The sequence below is a fragment of the Gavialis gangeticus genome, unplaced genomic scaffold, assembly GCF_001723915.1.
Source record: "Gavialis gangeticus isolate Ggan-Ray unplaced genomic scaffold, GavGan_comp1, whole genome shotgun sequence".
Classification (NCBI taxonomy): Eukaryota; Metazoa; Chordata; order Crocodylia; family Gavialidae; genus Gavialis; species Gavialis gangeticus.
This window is the reverse complement of record NW_017728994.1, coordinates 44,149,260-44,168,399: the sequence shown is the minus strand read 5'-3', so window position 1 is coordinate 44,168,399 and position 19,140 is coordinate 44,149,260. Positions and strand designations below refer to the sequence as shown.

Sequence of the window (19,140 nt, the reverse complement as noted above, 5' to 3'; positions counted from 1 at the left end):
ATAACATTATACCACTTATCTCATGTAAAGTAAACTTTGTAGATATATTCTTTAACACCATATAAGAGTCGCTGCAGAGTTATCTAAGTGCAGTTTAATTAATTCATTTTAAATTCACACTGGTTAATTCAAATTAGCTGAGTTTCCCCCTCTACACAATGTTGTAACTCTTGCCTCTACTCTGGCCCACAGTCTTAATAGTGTTGATGTGAAAGCCTTATCCTAGGCTTTTTTCAGGCATGTAGAATAGCCATATATCTCTGTACCAAATCAGCTCATCAAAGCACAGATTTTCTTCTTTGTCCATATGTCTGAATTTCTCTCCATTCATTATTTGCTGGATGTTTCATTTTCTTTTCTATGTAATGGGTCTCATTTTCCTCACTCTTAAGTAAATCAGGCATAACCCCATTGGAGTGCATGGATTTTATTTTAGTGCCAGGGCTTGGGTTTTGCAAGCACTGAGGCACATAGTTAACAGCCCAGTGAGTCGCAAGGTCGAGGCCATAGCAGAAGGGCTCACATTGTGGCCTGTCAGATTCCAGTGAATCTGCAAATGCTACTAAGTACCTTGTCACAAAGACATGAAAAAGGAAAGGAAGGATTCCAGTGCCCAGTATTGGACCATTAAAATAATACTTATCCAGAAGAGCAATGCATATCCAGCAAGAGGCTAAGAGATTATGTTGTTGTGGACCACAGACACACACAGGTGCATCTACATGTGCTATTACCACAAAGCAATAAACTCCGGTGCATATCATGCCAGAGTTTATTGCTCCAGCATGGTAAGCCAGGTTGCAATAGCTCTAGCTGGCAGAGGCCTGGGGGGTTAGCCTCCCAGCCTGGGGCTCCTCTGACTTGGCTCAACATGCTGTGGAGGGGTGGCTGAAGCAAAAGGGTGCTCCAGTGTGGAGCTAGTCAGCAGACACTTCCCACACTGAAGCACCCTTATTCCCCAGGCAGCCAGGTTGGCATCTACACATGTGTTCCTGCACACTAGAGAATTTTGCTACAGTACAATACTTGTAGATGCAAGCTAATTAGGCAGTTCCGCAGTAAATGTCTCGTGTAGATGCATCCATGAACAAAGAAATTTCTGAGATGAGAGAGGGCTATTTAACAGGAAAAGTTATATCAAGATTCATTAGTTAGAACCTGAAGCTAGCCAGGGATTGGTAGCCCCCAGCACGTGTCCTGCAAGCCATTTTGCTCAGCATGCCACAGCCAGCCCCGGCCCTGGGTAGCTGCTGTCAGCAATGAAGCTCGGGCAGCTCTTAGCAGGACTTGCAGCATCCCAGCTGCCTGCTGGGAGCAGCTCGAGCTCTCGGCTGGCAGCAGCTACCCAGCTACCCAGAGCTGGGGCTGTCTGCAGCCGGGAGGCTGCAAACAGCTGTGCCAGGCTCCAGAGCCCTGGCATCAGCTCTGTACCAGCATGTGCACCTAAGCCTCAGAGTGGGCAGTGGGGGAGGGGCCTGAGGCAGCGTAACCTCAGTCTCTTTCCCGCTCCCAGCACAGAGCTGGTGACTGGGCTCTGGAGCCTGGCACAGCTGTTTGTAGCCAGCCTGGGCTCTGGGCAGCTTCAGCAAGCAGCAGGCAGGCTGCAAACAGCTGCACCGGGCTCCACAGTATCAGCCCCAAGCGTGCATCTTGGGGCAGACAGCAGGGCAATGCAGCCTGACCCGAGGTGTGTGTGCAGTTGCCGCCAGCATGGAGCTGACGTTGGAGCTGTGGAGCCCGGCACAGCTGTTTGCAGCCTCCTAGCTGCTGCTGGCCCTGGCTCTGGGTAGCTGCTGCCAGCACCTTCCAAGGTAGGCATTGTGGTGTTTTTCGGCACTCCAGCCAAAAAACATTGCCTACCCCTGAACTAGACAATTTAAACTAGAAAGGTGGATATTCTTAACAATCAGACAACCTTCCTGACTGTTAGATTAGATGTATTTCTAAAAGATATAGTATAGCTGAGGTGCCCAGTCTGTGGCATGGGATGGCACAAGTGACGTGGGCAGCCTCTGCATTTGGTATGTGACAGACTGGGGAGGGAGCAGGCAGCACTGTGGCAGGAAGCAGAAGGCAAAGCAGCAAATCTGTCAGAGAATACAAGAAAGGAAGCAGGAATCAGTAACAAATCAAATTAGAAGCACAGGGCTGAGAGCAGAAAGCAGAGCAGAAAGTCAAGCAAGGGAAGCGGATAGAAGAGATACTTGGGCAGGATGCAGAACTGATTTGTGCATACCTGTGAAAGAGGTTGGCCCCCACTAGTATAATTCAAACACAGCATGCTTCAGAGATGTTTCAGTAAGCTTCTTTGGGCTGTGTTATGTAGGGGTCAAGTCAAATTATCTGGCTTAAAGCCAGTGATCCAGGTTTTCCATTTGCCATGGAAAAACACAGATGTTCTCCTTTAATGGAGAAAAGCACAGATTTGCTCCTTTAGAGGAGAAAAACATGGGGAACCACAGGTTTCTTCTTGCAGACTGACAGAGTTCCAGCCTGCAAGGAGCTCCTCAAGGCTAGGAGCAGTGGGGCGCAGGGGACACCACATGCATGTGTGTGCACTCACACCTGCATATGGCTGGGAATACAGCCACACAGCAGTGGAGAGCAGTTCCCCCAGCTGCCTGCAGGAAAGACTATGGAAAGCACATAGGCAATGCATGAGGGGGGCCAGAGGAAGCAAAGACAATATTGGGGGGCGCAGATTGAGGTGACCATGGTGAGGAAGAGAGTGGGACAGGCGGCAGGGGCTGGAGCTTGGGGTGCTGCCCAGCTGGGGTGGTGCCTGGGAACTAGTTTGGGAATGTGCAGCCACAAGGCCTCACTGGGTAAGCTGGACACAGCCAGGGGCAGCTTATCCAGGGTGTTGGTGAGGCCTACCACTGTGTGCACTCCTGGGTAGAGGGTCTTGGTGGGGAACACATGCCCCTCCAGATTTGTGCATGGGGTAGGGGAGAATGTGGCCTGTCTGCTGTGGGATTTGGGGCTCCTTGCCCTGCTTCTCTTCCCCTAGGGGCCTGTGGTCCAGTGGGTGCGAACTGGTGCCAGAGGGTAGAAGTCAGAGCAGGGCAGGGAGGCTCAGTGTTGCCACCACCACTGCCAGGAGCCCCATGCCAGCTGTGCTGCCAAGGTGCGGTAACCCCTGCCCACCTGGCAGCAGCAAGTGGGGGTAACCACTCAGTGCCACCACCGTCCTGACTGCTGTCAGGTACTCAGGGGGTGCCTCGCCTTGGTGGTGTGGCTGGTATGGGGTTCCCTGCAGTGGCGGCACTGAGTGTTGCTGCCCTGTTCCACACTCCCATGCTGGATCCCACCCACTGGGCAATGGGGGCCCCCGGGCGAAGGCAGCAGGGCGGAGAGTCCCAAGCCCCAAAGTGGGTAGCCCATATTCTCACCTCCCACCACAGGAGGCATGGTGGGGCTGGGCTCTGTGCTGCACTCCAGCTGCAGCTGGTGCCCATGGAAGCAGAGAGCGGGCAGCATGCAGCTGCTGGGTCCCATAGTCCTGACAGCTGGGGCCCCCCTCTGGTAGGGCTGGGGGAGGCAGGGGCCTATGGGTCAGGAATGAGGGGCCCCAGTAGGGATGAGAGGGGCTGCAGGTCAGGGGTGAGGAGCACCAGCAGAGCCAAGAAGCTGTGGGTTGGAGTGAGGGGCACCAGCAGGGCCAGGGGGCTGTGGTTCAGGAGTAAGAGGCATCAATAGGGCTCTTGGGGCTCTGGGTTGGGAGTGAGGGGCAACAGCATGGGCAGGGTCAGGGCTGCTCAGTGATACAAAGCAGTGGGGCTGAGGGAGGTGGAGGGGAACAGCTGCAACTGACCTGCATCCTGGTGAGCAAAGGGGGCAGGGGGAGCTCTGATTTTTCCATGGACAAAAAAAAATTGTACTCCAAAATGTACAGGTGGTTAGACTTAATTTTATTATAATGATTGAGGCACTGGTAGGCTTCCAAATGGCTTTAAAATTGTAACTATATTGATAAAAAATTGTGTTAAACTAATATGTATAAACATGGTGGCATTTTATTTTAATTGTGAAAAATGTGGATTTGGGGTTCTTAATGAAAGAATGTGGGATTTTTAAACAAAGAAAACCAGGTTCCCTGCTTATAACTGTGCCTTCTGAATCTTAAATCTATTAATTTGTGCTACTGCCAAAATAATATCCAATTATTTAAATCAATGTTATCTAGTTAATGTGACACTATGCAAAATAATTTCTTCTGGACAGTCTTCTTAGCAGTTACTATGGAGGAAAAGAGTTTAGGACATGGAAAAAACTTCAAAGATGAATGGACAGAAGAAAGTATTAGATTCCTTCTAGACGTAGCTGAAGTGCTATGATGTAAACACAGCATACATCATTTACAGTGTATATAAATGGTCGCTTCTGCACACTACAAATTCGTATTTCAGGAAGGGCTGCACCAATCCTTTATAGCTTTTTTGTGGGTATTTACTGTTCTACCTTTTTTTTACAGAATTATATTAATGATGTATGTGTTTTCATTGCCATGGCTACTTCTGTATTGGAAAGTATGCTTCTATTTTATAATGTAGAAATACCTTCAGACTCTGATCCAACAAATTTCTTTTGCCTTATATAAATCATGAAAAAATAGTGTTTTCTGTTTGGGATGGAATTCACCCTAGTACGAGGGCCAGCAAAAAAGCTTGAAATGAGATTTTAGTTGAACCTAAACACAAAGCTGAATATCATCCCCAGAAAAGATAAAACCTTAGCAGCACTAAGATTATTTAAAGCCAGCCCTCTCAAATCATCTGAAGCATGTTTTATACTTGTCAAATTATACAGAATTGAATGGAGTATTAACAAGAAAAAACTCTCATTTCTTCCCATTTTTAGTAAATCCCCCCCAAAATCTTTAGATTGAAAACTCAATATAGTACACAGAGATAGTAAAGGCTGAGTGTGAGTGGGTGGGTCCTCCTACCTCCCCCTTTTCACTTTGTGATTACCTGGACCCCTGGCTTGAAATCCGTTTTATCTGCCACGTCTTGATGTTATAATGATGTTCTGTATCAGTTTCCCCTGGTCTCGTACCTCCTTGGGTTTGATTACTCTTCACCCAAATTATTTTCTTCCTCTCTCCCACTCTCTTTGTTGGCACATTTGTCTCTTTCCTCTCAAAACTCCCAGTTTCTGTGATTATTTCAGGGTCAACTTGTCTCAGTGTGACTGCTCTTGGTTCCACCTCAAGCTTCATAGCCTAGCTCATTTAAAGAGTCCAGGTACAAAGAACGGGACCCTGTTAACTGCAATTCAAACATCCAGGGGGATCCTTCTCCTCCCAGCTGCTACTCCTTTACCTGAGGAACCAAAAGGGAACTGACTGTAGACCCTGACTTATGGGTCCTAACCCCCACATTTCCAAATGACAATTTCTGGTCATGCTGGCTTCCCTTAAACTTGGGTGTTCAGCCAGGCTAACACCTTCCACTTCAAACCTCACAGATGCTCTCCCTGCCAGTCTGGACAAGCCCCTCTTTGCCCTGGCCACCTCCACTTCTCTTAAGGCTGCAATCCACTTGGTGGGTCTACCTTTGCCCTTTTCCCAGTGGACTCAACCAGCAGTCTCCCAGGGAATTCTGATGCCTGTCACTTGAGCCTAGGCTTGTGGGGAATACCCACCACCACCTTGCCATCCATTGCCACTTAACTGTCCTTTGCTCATGGGTCACCTGCATTGGTGGTCCCATGAGGGTTTGGCTGGCAGAGTTCCCAGCTCTGCTGGACATCCTCCTGGTTCAGCAGTGCAGTCTTTGTTCCCATAAATGCCAAACACCACCGCTTCTCTCGGCATCTCCCTTTAAACAGCCCGTGCTTTCTCCCAGGCCAGTCAGCACAGACTCCTCAGGGCATGTGACCCCTGGCTCCAGGTGCCTGCTCAGGGCTCCAGTTTCCCCCCCAGACTTTTTCTCCAATGCTCTGAGGATGTGCTACTCATTTGGACTTTGCCGGGTAAGCTTCCCGCCAGCGCTGCTTGTCCTGTGGGGGTACAGCAGGGGCTATGTTCCAGCCATTGCTACACTGAGTCACTGTTTATCTGCAGCTAAATGCTCAGTGCCTGTCTTTATTTTAAAGGGTACACAAAGTACCAGGAAAACAGTCATAAGTCAAATATTATATCTAATAAAAATACATATTAATATTACAAAGCTTATCTCGACGGGGTAAACAAGCACCTAAGTCGACAGATGTGAATGAAAGAAAACTTATCTATGATGAGTCTTTCTTCAGGTGCCAGAAATTTTCATAAGGCTGCTGACAGCTAGTGTCAAGATATACAACTACTTTTCTTGTCTTATATCTTACCTTTTTTCTGTCTTAAAATATTGATATTCAATTTACAGGAACTTTTTGTAGTTTAAATGTATTATAACCCTTAAAAAGCATGACAAATCCTTATTTCTACTTCATTTAGAATGCTGTTTTAGGGGAAAATACTGCCACTTCCTGCAGAGCTATGAGAGGTACTACCTGGCATGAAAATAGGGGTGTTACATTTTCTGGGTAGGTAGAAAATATACCTGCATCTCCACCTTTCCAGATTACAGATCTCAGCAAACTGTGGGTTTGGAGCATAGTGATGGGATAAAAGAGGAGTGGGTCCAGTAGATTTATTATCACTAGTTATTCTTTATAGTATAGGAGCATAAGTATTGTGGATTCCAGTGCAGATTTGTCTTATTTGCACTTTATTATAGTCACAAGCCTCTGTATCCCACCTTTTTGAGTGTGTGTGGTTTTTTTATATACTGGGATTTCCCGGTATCAAAATTAGAGGTGCGTGGGGAACTTTTTTCATTCCCAGTGTGTCTCTTGCTATTCGCCACAACAGACACATGTTCACTCGTCTGGGCATGCCCAGGAAGGCCAAGGCACAGTTGGAGTGGCAGCTAGCAACAGATGTGAAGGGTAACATGTAGGGTTTCTACACGTATGTCAGTAACGAGGAAGATCAGGGAAAGTGTTGGTCCATTCCTGAATGGGAGAGACAACCTAGTGACAGAGGATATGGAAAAGACTCAATGCCTTTTTCACGTCACTCAGGTAAGGACAGCTTCCAGACTACTGCACTTGGAAGCACTGTTTGGGGAGGAGGGGAGCAGCCAACAGTGGTGAAAAACAGGTTAGGGACTATTTAGAAAAGCTGGACATATACAAGTCTATGGGGCTGGACAGGACACACCCAAGGATGCTGAGGGAGTTGGCTAATGTGATTGGCGAGCTACTAGCCATCATCTTTGAAAACTCATGGTGATTGAAAAAGGGCAAACATAGCGCCCATATTTAAGAAAGGGAAAAAGGAGGATCCAGGGCACTAGTCAACCTCACCTCAGTCCCTGGAAAAATCATGGAGCAGGTCCTCCAGGAATCCATATCTAAGCACTTGTAGGTGAAGGTGGTGATTAGGAAACAGTCAGTATGAATTCACCAGGGGAAAGTCATGCGTGACCAACTGATTGCCTTCTATGATGAGATGACTGACTTTGTGGATGTGGGGAGAGCAACTGATGTGGTTTACTTTTATTTTAGCAAGGCTTTTGATATGGTCTCCCACAATATTCTTGCGGGCAAGCTAAGGAAGTCTCATGAGGTTCAACAAGGACAAGTGCAAAGTCTTGCACTGAGGATGGAACAATCCCATTCACTGATACAGGCTGGGGCCTGACTGGCCGAGCAGCAGCTCTGCAGAAAAGAACCCGGGGCTTACAGTGGACAATAAAAGCTGAGTATGAGCCAGCAGTGTGCTCTTGTTGCTAACAGCATAGTGAGCTGCATTGGTTGGTGTGTTGCCAGCAGGTCAAGGAAAGTGATTATTCCCCTCTGTTCAGCACTGGTGAGGCCACATCTGGAGTACTGTGCTCAGTTTTGGACCCCCCACTACAGAAAGGATATGGACAAATTGGAGAGTCTAGCAGGGGGCAACAGAAATGGTGAGGGACCTGGGGAACATGACTTATGAGGAGAAGCTGAAGGAACTAAGTTTATTTAGTTTAGAGAAGAGATGTCTGAGAGGGGATTTAATAACAGTCTTCAGCTACCTGAAGTGGGGTTCAAAAAAGGATGGAGCTAGACTGTTCTCAGTGGTGGCAGATGACAGAACAAAGAGCAACGGTCTCAAGTAGCAGCAAGAAAAGCTTAGGTTAGATATTAGGAACAACTGACTCACTAAAGCATAGTAAAACACTGGAACAGATTACCCAAAGAGGTTGTGTACTCTCCATCCTTGGAGGTTTTTAAGACCCAGCAAGACAAAGCCATGGCTGGGCTGATGTAGTTGGAGCTGGTACCGCTTTGAGCAGGGGGTTGGACTAGATGACCTCCTGAGGTCCCTGCCAACCCTAATTTGTTATGATTCTATGATTTTTAGTTATTATTCTCCTTCCTTTTCTGTTGTAAATTACCATATTCCTTTTTTTTTTTAAGCTCCTTATTTTTTTCTTACTTTATTCTTTGAATTCTCTGGGTTTATCTTGTGATCGTGTTTTCACACTTAACAGTGCTAATATTATGTGGCACCCCACAACACACTTGAAAGGCTCTAAAGGCACCCCAGGGTGAAACTTCACCCTGGTTGACAATCACTGCCTTACAGTGATTATCTGCCAGATTTACAGAGAGAAATTAAAAGCATTCTTAGCTTTCATGTCTTTTATTTCCTATCACACTGGTTCCTTGTTTGCTCTTCTGGTAAGTTCCTCAGCTCAGTGTCTTAGCCAGCTCTTGAATTAACAGAGCTCATTTTTCTCAATATGTAGCATGAATTTGGTTTAGTGATTCTATGTATTTTCTGCTCTGGGCCACCACTCTGCTGCCTAAAACAAATGATGGAAGTTTATCTGTGATCAATTCCACTGGAAATGGCTTTTCTGCAAGGCTGAATTTTGGAAATAGAAGTTACTGCTACTTACAGGAGACCAGGAAAAATTGCCTGCTTCAAGAGGATGAGCCCATATTACAAATGAAGTAGTAAGAATGGCATTACAAATATGCAATGGAAACTTCTTGAGTAGCTCATGTCTTTCTAAAAGAGCAATGAAGTTAAGACATTTGAGGTGGGATCTTAACTGAACATATTCATAAGCTTTAGTTTCATAGTTTCTAGGGTTGGAAGGGACCTGAGCAGATCATCTAGTCCGACGCCCTGCCATGGCAGGAAAGAGTACTGGGGTCAAACGGCCCCAGCAAGGTGTACCTCTAGGTGTACTTTAGTTGATCCCAAATTTAAAAAAAATACTAATGTGGACTTTGCATCAAAAAGATTTTAACGAGTTTTCTTTAAAGATAGTTTGATGAAATCCTGTCTCATTAAAGCAAATACAAGAATCTCACTTATTTCAGTGGAACCAGGATTTTGCCTTGCTATTTTTGTGATTGAGAAGTAGAATTGAGAAGTAAGAGTCATGTGCACAGCGATATACATAAAGCAAATCAAAATTGAAATAAAAGTAAGAAAACCTGTCAAATTATAGTGAATTGAATCTAGTTTTCACATTTGCCAAAAGCAACATGAATATTGATATAGTCTCAGTTTTAATGATCAATCAACGTTTGTTTAAGTCTGCCCCTTTACATTTTTCTTTAGCTTCCCAGGTCAGACACATTGCTCTTTCCCTCTTTTTTCAGCATGCCTTTGAAAAATAATGTCCAAGAAGAAGATGCTCCCAACATTTTCAAGGCAAGCAATTATAGTGATTTCTTCAGCTTGTATTGGAAGCCTAACAGCAAAGTTTGAAAACCAGTTGAAATATTATGTCTGAATTATGAACAGTATTAACCAACTAGCAATCAATAGGTGTGTTAATTACCCACCTGTTTGTTTCCCTTCAAGCCACCAGGGAGGTTTTGTCAGCACTAATTATTTTCTTTCAAGTTACGGAAATAGAATTGATACAAGGACTGGTTATTAAGCCAGAATTCACATTTTTAATAGATTACCTCTATAATAGTGTAATTATATTCACAGAAAGTGCCATTTACATGGAAAAGCTAGAACTTCTTTTTATTATTGAATTTCTCTTGGTACTTTTTGCTCAATTAAATATTTCACAGTATGGAATACAACATAAAACACTCTAAAATAGATCAACAGCTGCTACTTTAGAATTCGTAAAAACTTTAATTACATTAGTCACTATTTTTAACAAGAAGTAAAGGAAGTCATATCAATATTATTTATTGTATTTCAAAATTTAGATAACAAATAGGTTTGTTCTGAAAAACAGGATCCAGTTCCAATAAAGAAATTCAATACATCTAATGGAGGGAGAGAAGCTGAAATAGGTGTCCTGTGGCTGACATACATTCCACTGGCATATACAAATCAGGTTTAGCATCAGTGGGTGAGCTTACATGTGCATCAATTTGCTTTAATTAATACATATTAAATCTAGTAACTCCATTGTGAGGTACTAGAAAAATGGGCATTAGCCTGTCTTAATATACATTAGCCAAAGAATATGGGGCACTTTTATCTATGCTCCAGTGGGGGGCAGGGGAGCAGCACTTCAATTACAGTGGCTCCAAGAGCCACTGTAATTAAAGCGCCACAATGTCTCGCATATCAGTGTTCCCACACTTAAAAATGGCTGTGGCAGTGCTTAAAGTTAAGCTCATCTAATGCTCAAGCATCCCACCTCCATTTTTAAGCACAGGGGTGCTGATACACAAGCTACAGGAGGATGCTGGAGTGTGGTAGTGGCACTCGTTTGCAGGCACCCGTTGTTTTTAAGTGACGCCTAATGCACGTTAGCCTATTTTAATGAGCCTTAATTAAATAGCACACTTTTTTTAGTGATGCACATTAAAATAGGCTAATGCACATTAAAGTGCAAATGTAGACAAGCCCAATAACTTCAAGAGATGATATACACTAAATAATCTATTTTCAAGTCTTTGTATTATTAACTGCATTACCAGAAATAATAAATCCAAAATGTATTAACTTTGAGATTCTCTATATAAGCATGGATTTACGTGTTGGAAATCCTTGGTATCTATCTTGACATATTTTTTTGGAATGAAGAGTTATATCAGCTAGGGATCACAAACAATACCATGGAACTTAGCTGAGCAATTACAGAATACAAACATAAAATTATGTATAGGAAAATTTCAGTGATAAGTAACTCATACTCATACACAGAAATATTTATTTTGTTGGATCGTTCACCAAATATTTCAAATTGTAAATGTACATAGAAATTAAACTATTCATAGACAGAATCGTTTAAATATATCTTATAATTTGATCAAAGCTAGACAGTATTTGCAGCATTGTCATAAATATAGTCATAAATATATGTATGTAGTCACTATATAGCAAGTCATATTATGCTTCTACATACTTTTTATCTGCTACCATGGCCAACAATCTAATACAGTGAAAAAAACTTGCCACTGTCATTTCTTCTAGATGTTTAAAATAGATCCATGCCTTTTGGGAAGTTTGGAGGAAACTTGCTTTTCTTTTTAATGTTTCATGTTTTTTATATAACTTTTAATATAATGCAGTGTCAAGAAGTCATGAAGAGCTTACTAGGATAAAAGAACAAGAACCAGCTGCACCTATATTCCTCTTGTCAGTATTAATCTAAAGAAAATCAACCTTCCATCTTAAAAGTCACTTAGAAAATTTAAAAAAGATCAGCCCTCTGCTTCTCAAAGTGTGACTTCTATGAAGCGATGGGAGAATGTAAGAGTACTGGCAGGTGATTATAAAAAGTTGTTTTGGAGCCATTTGGGTGTGTAATACAGTTATAATCCTGTCAATTATTTGCACCATTTAGTATCTTGTGGCAAAATACATGTGCCTGCCCAGCCAAGGGTAGAAAAGGATTACGTACTGTGTTTGTAATCAGGGCCAGGGACAGACATTACACATAAACCAGTTTAAGTGATCAGAAACTGGTTTAAACCTGTAACAGAACAGATGTTCAGTGCACATAAACCAGTTTGAGAATGGCTGAAACCAGTTTGAGATAAACCTGTCTGAATGTATCAGACTTAACTGATTTGGCTTAAACTGGTTTATGCAATGTCTGTCCCAGACCCCTTCCTAGTTTAAGATAAATCAGACTCCCCCAGCATCCCGGCATAGTCTTGGGCTGGGCAGGGCTCTCTGCGCCACAGCAGAGCTGACTCCTCCCCTCTTCTCTCTAGTCAGAGCAGGAGCAGGGTATGGCTAGACGCTGACCTGCCATGGCCTCTGAGGCAAGTTTCTCCCTCTGTCCTCTCTCCTTCTCCCGCACCCCACCCCTTTTCTGGCAAACCCTGGGGACCTCAGCTGCTGTTTGCCAGTCCCAGCCATACCTCCATGACTTGCCTGCAAACAGGCAGGGACAGAGTTAATCACTCCCTCTGTCCCCTCTCTCCCCCAGAACAGCCAGGGCTTCAGCTGCAGTCTGTGTGGCTCACACAGCAGGAGCTGGGGAGAGAAGCAGGCAGATCTGTGTGCAGATCCAAGCCCTTCTGCAACCCTGAGCCCAGAGCTAAGACCTGCAGGACCAGACTGAGAGGTGGAAAGTGTTGGCAAAGACCTGACAATCAGTGATCACACATGTTGGAGATTTAGTTAAGAGAAGAATGCAGAGAGGTACATTTACATTATAAAGCAGAACATGTAAACAAAGACTTTCTGAATGCCTGGCTGTAAGGACTAGCAGTAGAGATGCCTGAAAGCTTGCAATTAAATATTTTTTTTTGCAAAAATCTTGTTCGTCTAATAAAAGATATCACGTCTACTATGAGTCCTGATTGCCTTTTCCTCTAGACCAATAGGGCTACAACCTGGATACCTGGCTATAAGAAGACACTCTGCCCTCAGGATTAGTAAGACTAACTTTTGTTTTTCTGGTATACATTTTAAGTTAGAATAATTTGTGTATGCTGTGTTTTACTGGGCTGTATCTTAGCTTAGGCAAAGATTTTTGGTAGTTCCTTGTTGTAGGCTTTGCAAATTGCTGTGTTCAATACCTTGTTTTGAAGAAAGGACTTCTTCCCCATTCCTTGTGTGCTAGCCTGGGCTGGTGCCTGGCCATGCCCCCTCTGCTCTAGCAGGGAGGGGTGAGAGCCTTGGAGGGTGTCTGTCTTCCCTCGCCTCTGGTAGTGGCTGGCAGGCATGCTCTAGCTTCCCCTGGCTTCTGGCTTGAGCCACTGCAGACATGTGCCTGCATATCCTGGTTTAACAGAGCACGTCAGTTCAGCTAGTAATCAGTTTAAGATGCACAACTTAAATTAACTTGCAAAGAGTGAATCAATTCAGGCTCAGGCTTATTGAATGTCTGTCCCTAGCCTAAGGGGCTAACTGCTAGACTTTGTTAGGTGAGTAGGTATTCATTCCAGGGAGAGCTACAATAACTGGAACCTGGACTAGAGAACCTCTGTCTATATGGAACTGTTGAGTATCACATGAGGATGAGACGCATGATCTGCTTCAAGCTTTGTTAACTTTTGTCATTATGTATTCCTGAAATGGCAGGGGAATTTCTCGTGAATGAACCCCTCCAGTAATTTTAGAGAAAATTAATGAATACTTAACACTGTCTCAGTCCTTTTTGTACCAATATCTATTTAAGCTTAGTAGGATCATTGCTTTTTCACTATGTATGTGCATTTGTTATTAATTTAAGAGATGATATACAGGATGAACAGTATTCAACAGATCTTTTACTGTTTAGCCTCTGGAAACATTTAAAATGATAGTGTTCATCCCATTTTGGATCTTCAGTATTTCAGGGGTTTTTTTAATTAACTTTGTTTACAGTTTTTGATTGAAAGGTCATGAATGTTCTTTGTAGGCAAACTCAAGCTTTTTGTTTCCATGTTTCAGTTTCAGAATTACCTACTTTAGCTATTAAATGGTCAAATTTTGCATCCAGGTTTGACATAACCAGTTGGGTACCTTCATTCTGATGTTTAATGTCTTCCAGAACGGTGTAAATATTCTTTCTTGACGATGAACCCATTTGGGCTCGTGTGCCACCCTTGTAACGCTTCTCAAGCCGTCACTGGGGTGAGTCTTGCAATGATTTAATTTTGTTTTTGACTTATCACTCTTCATGGTCATAGTACCAAATTATAACACAGACTCCTGAAGATGCAAATCATGTCTACTTCTAGGCCTACAGAAGGTGACAGGAGTTCCTCGCTGTCTTGTCACAGCAGCATGAGCTCCAGAGTGCTATGGAGGGCATGGCAGACTTTCTGACCCTGGCTCCCACTTGGAAGTCATTCTCTTTCCTGCTGCTAGTAGTTCCATGGATTCGAGCTGTTGCTAACATTTGCTATAGTTCTCAGACTGTGTAACACAAGATAGACTATATTGAATACAGAGGAAGACCTGGGTCAGGACACTTAAGTCCTTAAATTCACTGTCCTCACATAGTTCTAGTGTATATCTGTAGAAAATCATATGGTGATGTGAAGTGGCTTTCTATATTTACCTGCTTCTTCTGCTAATGCCAGAAGAAAATTTGTATTTTATATCTTACTCTTTAATGAGAGCTCAGAATGAAATATCTAGAGATTGGAATTATTTATGTATGAAAAGACAACATACAAAGCCCAGGAGGAGTGGTAATGCAAGGTTCCCAACTGCCTAAATAATATACCAATAACCTGACCTAAAGTGAATCCTTCTAGAATGAAGAGAGGAATTCAGTTTCTATGCCTATTTAATCCTTGCCTTCTCTGAAGAGTTTGCCAGCAGCATTGCTAGTTCAGTTTGATACTATGTTTTATTTTAGCATGGACAACTGAGCACTAAGAACTAGGCTGTGACCACATAGTAATTTTACTCAGGCCACTTATTGTCAACAAGATAGTTATTACATTTGGTCACTATAGCTCAATGTTAAATTCAACCTAGCCATTTAGAGGTAAAAACTCCTAAACAATTTAGTTTTTTAACATGTAGACATTAATAGAAACTTAAAAATTCTTCATAACTAATTTTTTGAGCAGTATGGCTGTTTATAGACATTAAACCCCTCCCCACAAAACACCCTGCTTTACCAGAAGAAGCAGTATTAATTCAACCTGGCTTCACAGCATCTGTATAGTTCTGGCACTTTAGTGGGGCATTTTGGCGCTTTTATCTAACAGCTGATTCAATCAGCTGTTAGATAAAAGTACCAGAAAAGCCCCACTAAAGAACCTAATCTATAAAGACATTGGATGAGCCAGCAAATGTAATTAATGCCTCTTCTGGGCATGCACTGGGCTTAGTGTGAGAGCACACTGGGTTTAAAGTAAAGCACTGGAGTTTTTTTAATGTCTGTAAGCAGCCATATGTGTTTAATATTGTAAAAAAACCTTGTTTATAGTATGTAACATGGTTTATTACAAACTGCATCTTATGTGCTCATCAGATATGTGCCAAAGAAAAAAATATATATTTATTTTTATGAAATGAAGATGGGGTAAACTGCTAGACAGGCTTAACAACTGAGGAAAGGTAAAATAAAACTCCTCTCAACCATCATTTCCTTCAAGACCTTTATTTCAGGACTAGATTTATTTTCAAAGATAAGTCTCAAAGCACAAGCAAATACATCTGGAATTCAAGGTACTAGTGACAGGATGTTTTCACAAGCTCTGGTTGCTGCAAGGGAAAGGAAACACCCTAAGTTTTTTTTACAGCCCCAACTTCTGGCAACTGGGATGGAAGAGGGCATGTCCTTCTTCTTCAGCAGATCTTCCTGATTAGTTTGTAGCTACACTAGGCCTTCTCTGCCCTGTATCTTTCCTCAGCTAGATTTCCTAAGAGGCAAGAAGTCTTCTTTCCAGATTCCTGAAGATCTCATTATTGTATCTAGTCATTTGTCTTACGAATACAGTTTACTTTTTCAAAGGGGCCATGGTATCTCAATCCCACAGTGAACTGTCAAGAGTAAAAAAACCCCCCACCTCTTTGAAATAAGAGGTCTAGAAAAAATAGTGAATCCAACTTCACTTGATTTTCATTTTTATAAAAGAATACATTTCTTTTAAAAGAATGACTAATTTCATCTATGCCATCTAAGTTAAACTTTAACCTTTTGGCAATGTCATTTCCCCCAAGATAACAGTAATCATAACAATTCAAATAAAAGGCTTATTTTTATTTGTTAGGAACAAAAACATTTTTAGTAAGAAAGCATTAAACTTAATATCCCTCAAGTAAATTGGATACATTGTACAAAGAAATGAATTAATAAATAAAAAAGGAAAAATATTGTGCAAAGTTCCATATAAAGGACTAAAGAATGTGTAGCAGTTAAGATCAACAATACACCTATCTCTCACCATGACTACTATACTTAAAGGAGTAATGCACTGTAATTCATTTAAATCAGGGCTATTCAACTGGTGGACTACAGGCTGCATGTGATAACTGAGGGGTTAATTTGTGGCATCTGGGTGTCACTCCCCTCCACCCCTCCAACTGCTGCTACCACTACTAGTCTCTCCAGGCTCCCTCTCCCTCCTCCAGCTTCAATTGCCTGTCCCTGGCCCTAGGGCGTGGGCCACAGGGCTGAGGGTGTCCTAAGTCAAGGAGTCCAGGATGGTATACTTAGTTAACTACTTCAGGCACTTGGAAGATGAACAGCACTTATTTAGATCTTCAATGTCTCAATCTTCTGGCGTGGCATGGTAGTTGTTAATCACTTCAGAAGTTATTTGCCAAACAATATTAAGTCGTCTATCAAACCAAATGGGGAAAACTTCTGTTTCTTCAGTTAATGTGACATTCTATTTTTCTTACAACTGAGAGTTTATTACGGAGTACATGTAAGATAACTTTAATTTCTTTATCTGAGATGGGATACTGGTACCAAACTTAAAACTTTCCATATTTTTTAAATTGTTGGTGCCCAGAAACTCTTCGGAAAGAGTCTTTGAGAAAACTTCTGTGCTTCCTTGCATAAGAATAACCTTCTCTATTTGCTCATCAGAAATCAGTGTTGTCAGAGCACTTCATAATATTAATTATCCTTATTTGTTGACTGTTGACTGTTGATTCCTTTTTACCAAGTCGTGCACCTTGTTGAGAAGAAAGCAAACTTCTTCCTGCATTGCAGAAAATTCCCCAAAGACTGATAGCATCTGGTACTTCAATTTACTTATTTGTTTTACTGAGTCTTGAATTAAAATTGTCAAGCTTGATGTCTGGAGCCATAATGATTTCTCAGACTTCATTAATTTTACTGTTACCAAAATCTGTCCATTTTTTCACTTCCAGTTGTATTTCCCAATCAAGTAGAGTCCCCTTTCCTGCAAAAACTAATTGAGAATCTGTTAAAAATGAAATGAAATGAAGAGAATCTATCTTCCATCCAAATTAATAAAATTGCTAAATGGGAAGTAACACTATAATGCTAATGAACAGAGCAAATTCAAAATAGAAATGTATGTCCTTTTGTTTTTGTCCCAAATTAGAATAAAATGTTGAAATATCACAGTATTTTTTGTTGAAGAAAGCCTTCTGAAAATGTTGGGATGGAAAAGGCAAAATATTTTGTTCTACTATTTCAACATTAAAAACTCAAATTTTCAGTATTCCTGAACCAGAAAGAAAGAAATCTAAACACACTAATAAAAAAATCACAGGAAACAAAAGTTCTCTTCTTCCTCTTACTTGCCTTCATCCTCACTAGAAGGAACACTGTCTGAATCTGAACATGGGGAATCAGAATCCTGGGAGAGATTTTCCTTGCTTGTGAAATTTTGAAAATATGATCAGAATCATCATAGATGTTTCTGATATATAAGAAAGCAAAATATCAAAATATTTATAATCATTCTTCTCTTTCCAACCAATTTATGTCAAAAGACATCTCACTTCATTATTTATATTTCTGCACAGTAACTTCTGTCTTACTGTTTCTTTCAGCATTATGCACACTCTACTCACATCTTTCCATACCCCCAACAATATCTGTGTGTGATACTTTCTTTAGAATTTGAATACATAATGTATTTGGCTCTATTGGCAATGTCAGTTAGGCAGAGGGAGGGAGTTCCGCATGCTTAAATTTCTATTGAAAGATACATTTTTTAACTTGCTCTTAGATGAGGTGTGAATAACGTCAACCCTGTTATTATGGAAAAAATGTGTTGATAGTTCACTCAAAATTAATACCTTCAATCTGATTGCTATTGTACAAAAGCAGGAGCTTAGTGTTGACGTAGATATTAAATATGAAAACATGTATATTGATCATAAAATGAAAAGAGCAGTCTAAAGCTGACTCAGTAGAAATAATGATTTGCAACCATCCAGGACAAGAAATTGTAGTTGCACAGAGTAGAATGGACCCAGTCAAATCATTAAAATGTATAGTTTGGATGTGGCATTTTTTAAAATGCAAAAAGCTTTTAATAAAACTGAATGTGTATCATGTTGGAATAAAGGAGATAACTGTCTTATTTTCTCAGCACCTTAGATAAATGGTATCAAAATAATCAGCAGCTTAGAATTCCCTCAGGTACATGGCTATCTTGCCATCTCTAATTTCCCTTGATTTGTATATTTTTTAGACATATTGGACCATATTTAGACAGGCCTTGGGCAGTGAACATTGAACAGTATGTTTTTCCTTTTCCCTTTCCATCTGACGGAATTGCAGTTCCTCTTCTTGGTGGTCAGTCCTTTCTTAACCAGCGTACTTTAGATGCCCTAAAGGGGATAGGAACTAGCAAAGCCAGAGCACTGGTCCCATGATGCAGATAAGGCTCTCAAGGAGTTCATGGATAAGAGGAGGGGCTGCCATTTCTAGGTGTTTACATTGTTTAGAGTTTGATAGTCCAACTAAGGATGGATGAAATGTTCTACCGTTCTTCTTTCCAAAGACCAGATTGGCAGGGGGGAAAGAGGGTGGGGGCAGGGGACGGAGGAATAGGGTTTCTCCAGGGCAAGGCAGAGGGATGGAGGGAAGATCTTTTTCTTGCAGGTCTTCTCTGGGTACCTGAGTTGTTCTGGTTCAGGAACAAGTTTGCAAGCAGTATTTTGGCTCCTGGCTGTAGGTTGATGATGCAATTACAGTAACGTTGAATATATCAACATGATTGTGGTATTTCCAGGACACACTAGTGGACTTAAGGAATACTGTTGATGGCATCAACATAGGAAGGAGC

The 19,140-nt window shown here is 42.0% G+C and overlaps 1 protein-coding gene across 3 annotated transcripts in view; it reads left to right on the top strand.

Annotated features, from left to right (window-relative positions):
* The window catches only part of ADGRA1 (adhesion G protein-coupled receptor A1), an 841,033-nt gene that overhangs the window by 550,251 nt on the left and 271,642 nt on the right, over positions 1-19,140 (top strand). Inside the window, exon 2 of one of the 3 annotated variants that reach the window (XM_019502679.1) lies at positions 13,953-14,035. The exons of the other annotated variants lie outside the window; for them this stretch is intronic. Coding sequence (XP_019358224.1) covers positions 13,979-14,035 — 57 coding nt within the window. The 5' untranslated portion in view covers positions 13,953-13,978. The remainder of the gene's footprint in view (positions 1-13,952; positions 14,036-19,140) is intronic. 3 annotated transcript variants of the gene reach the window in all.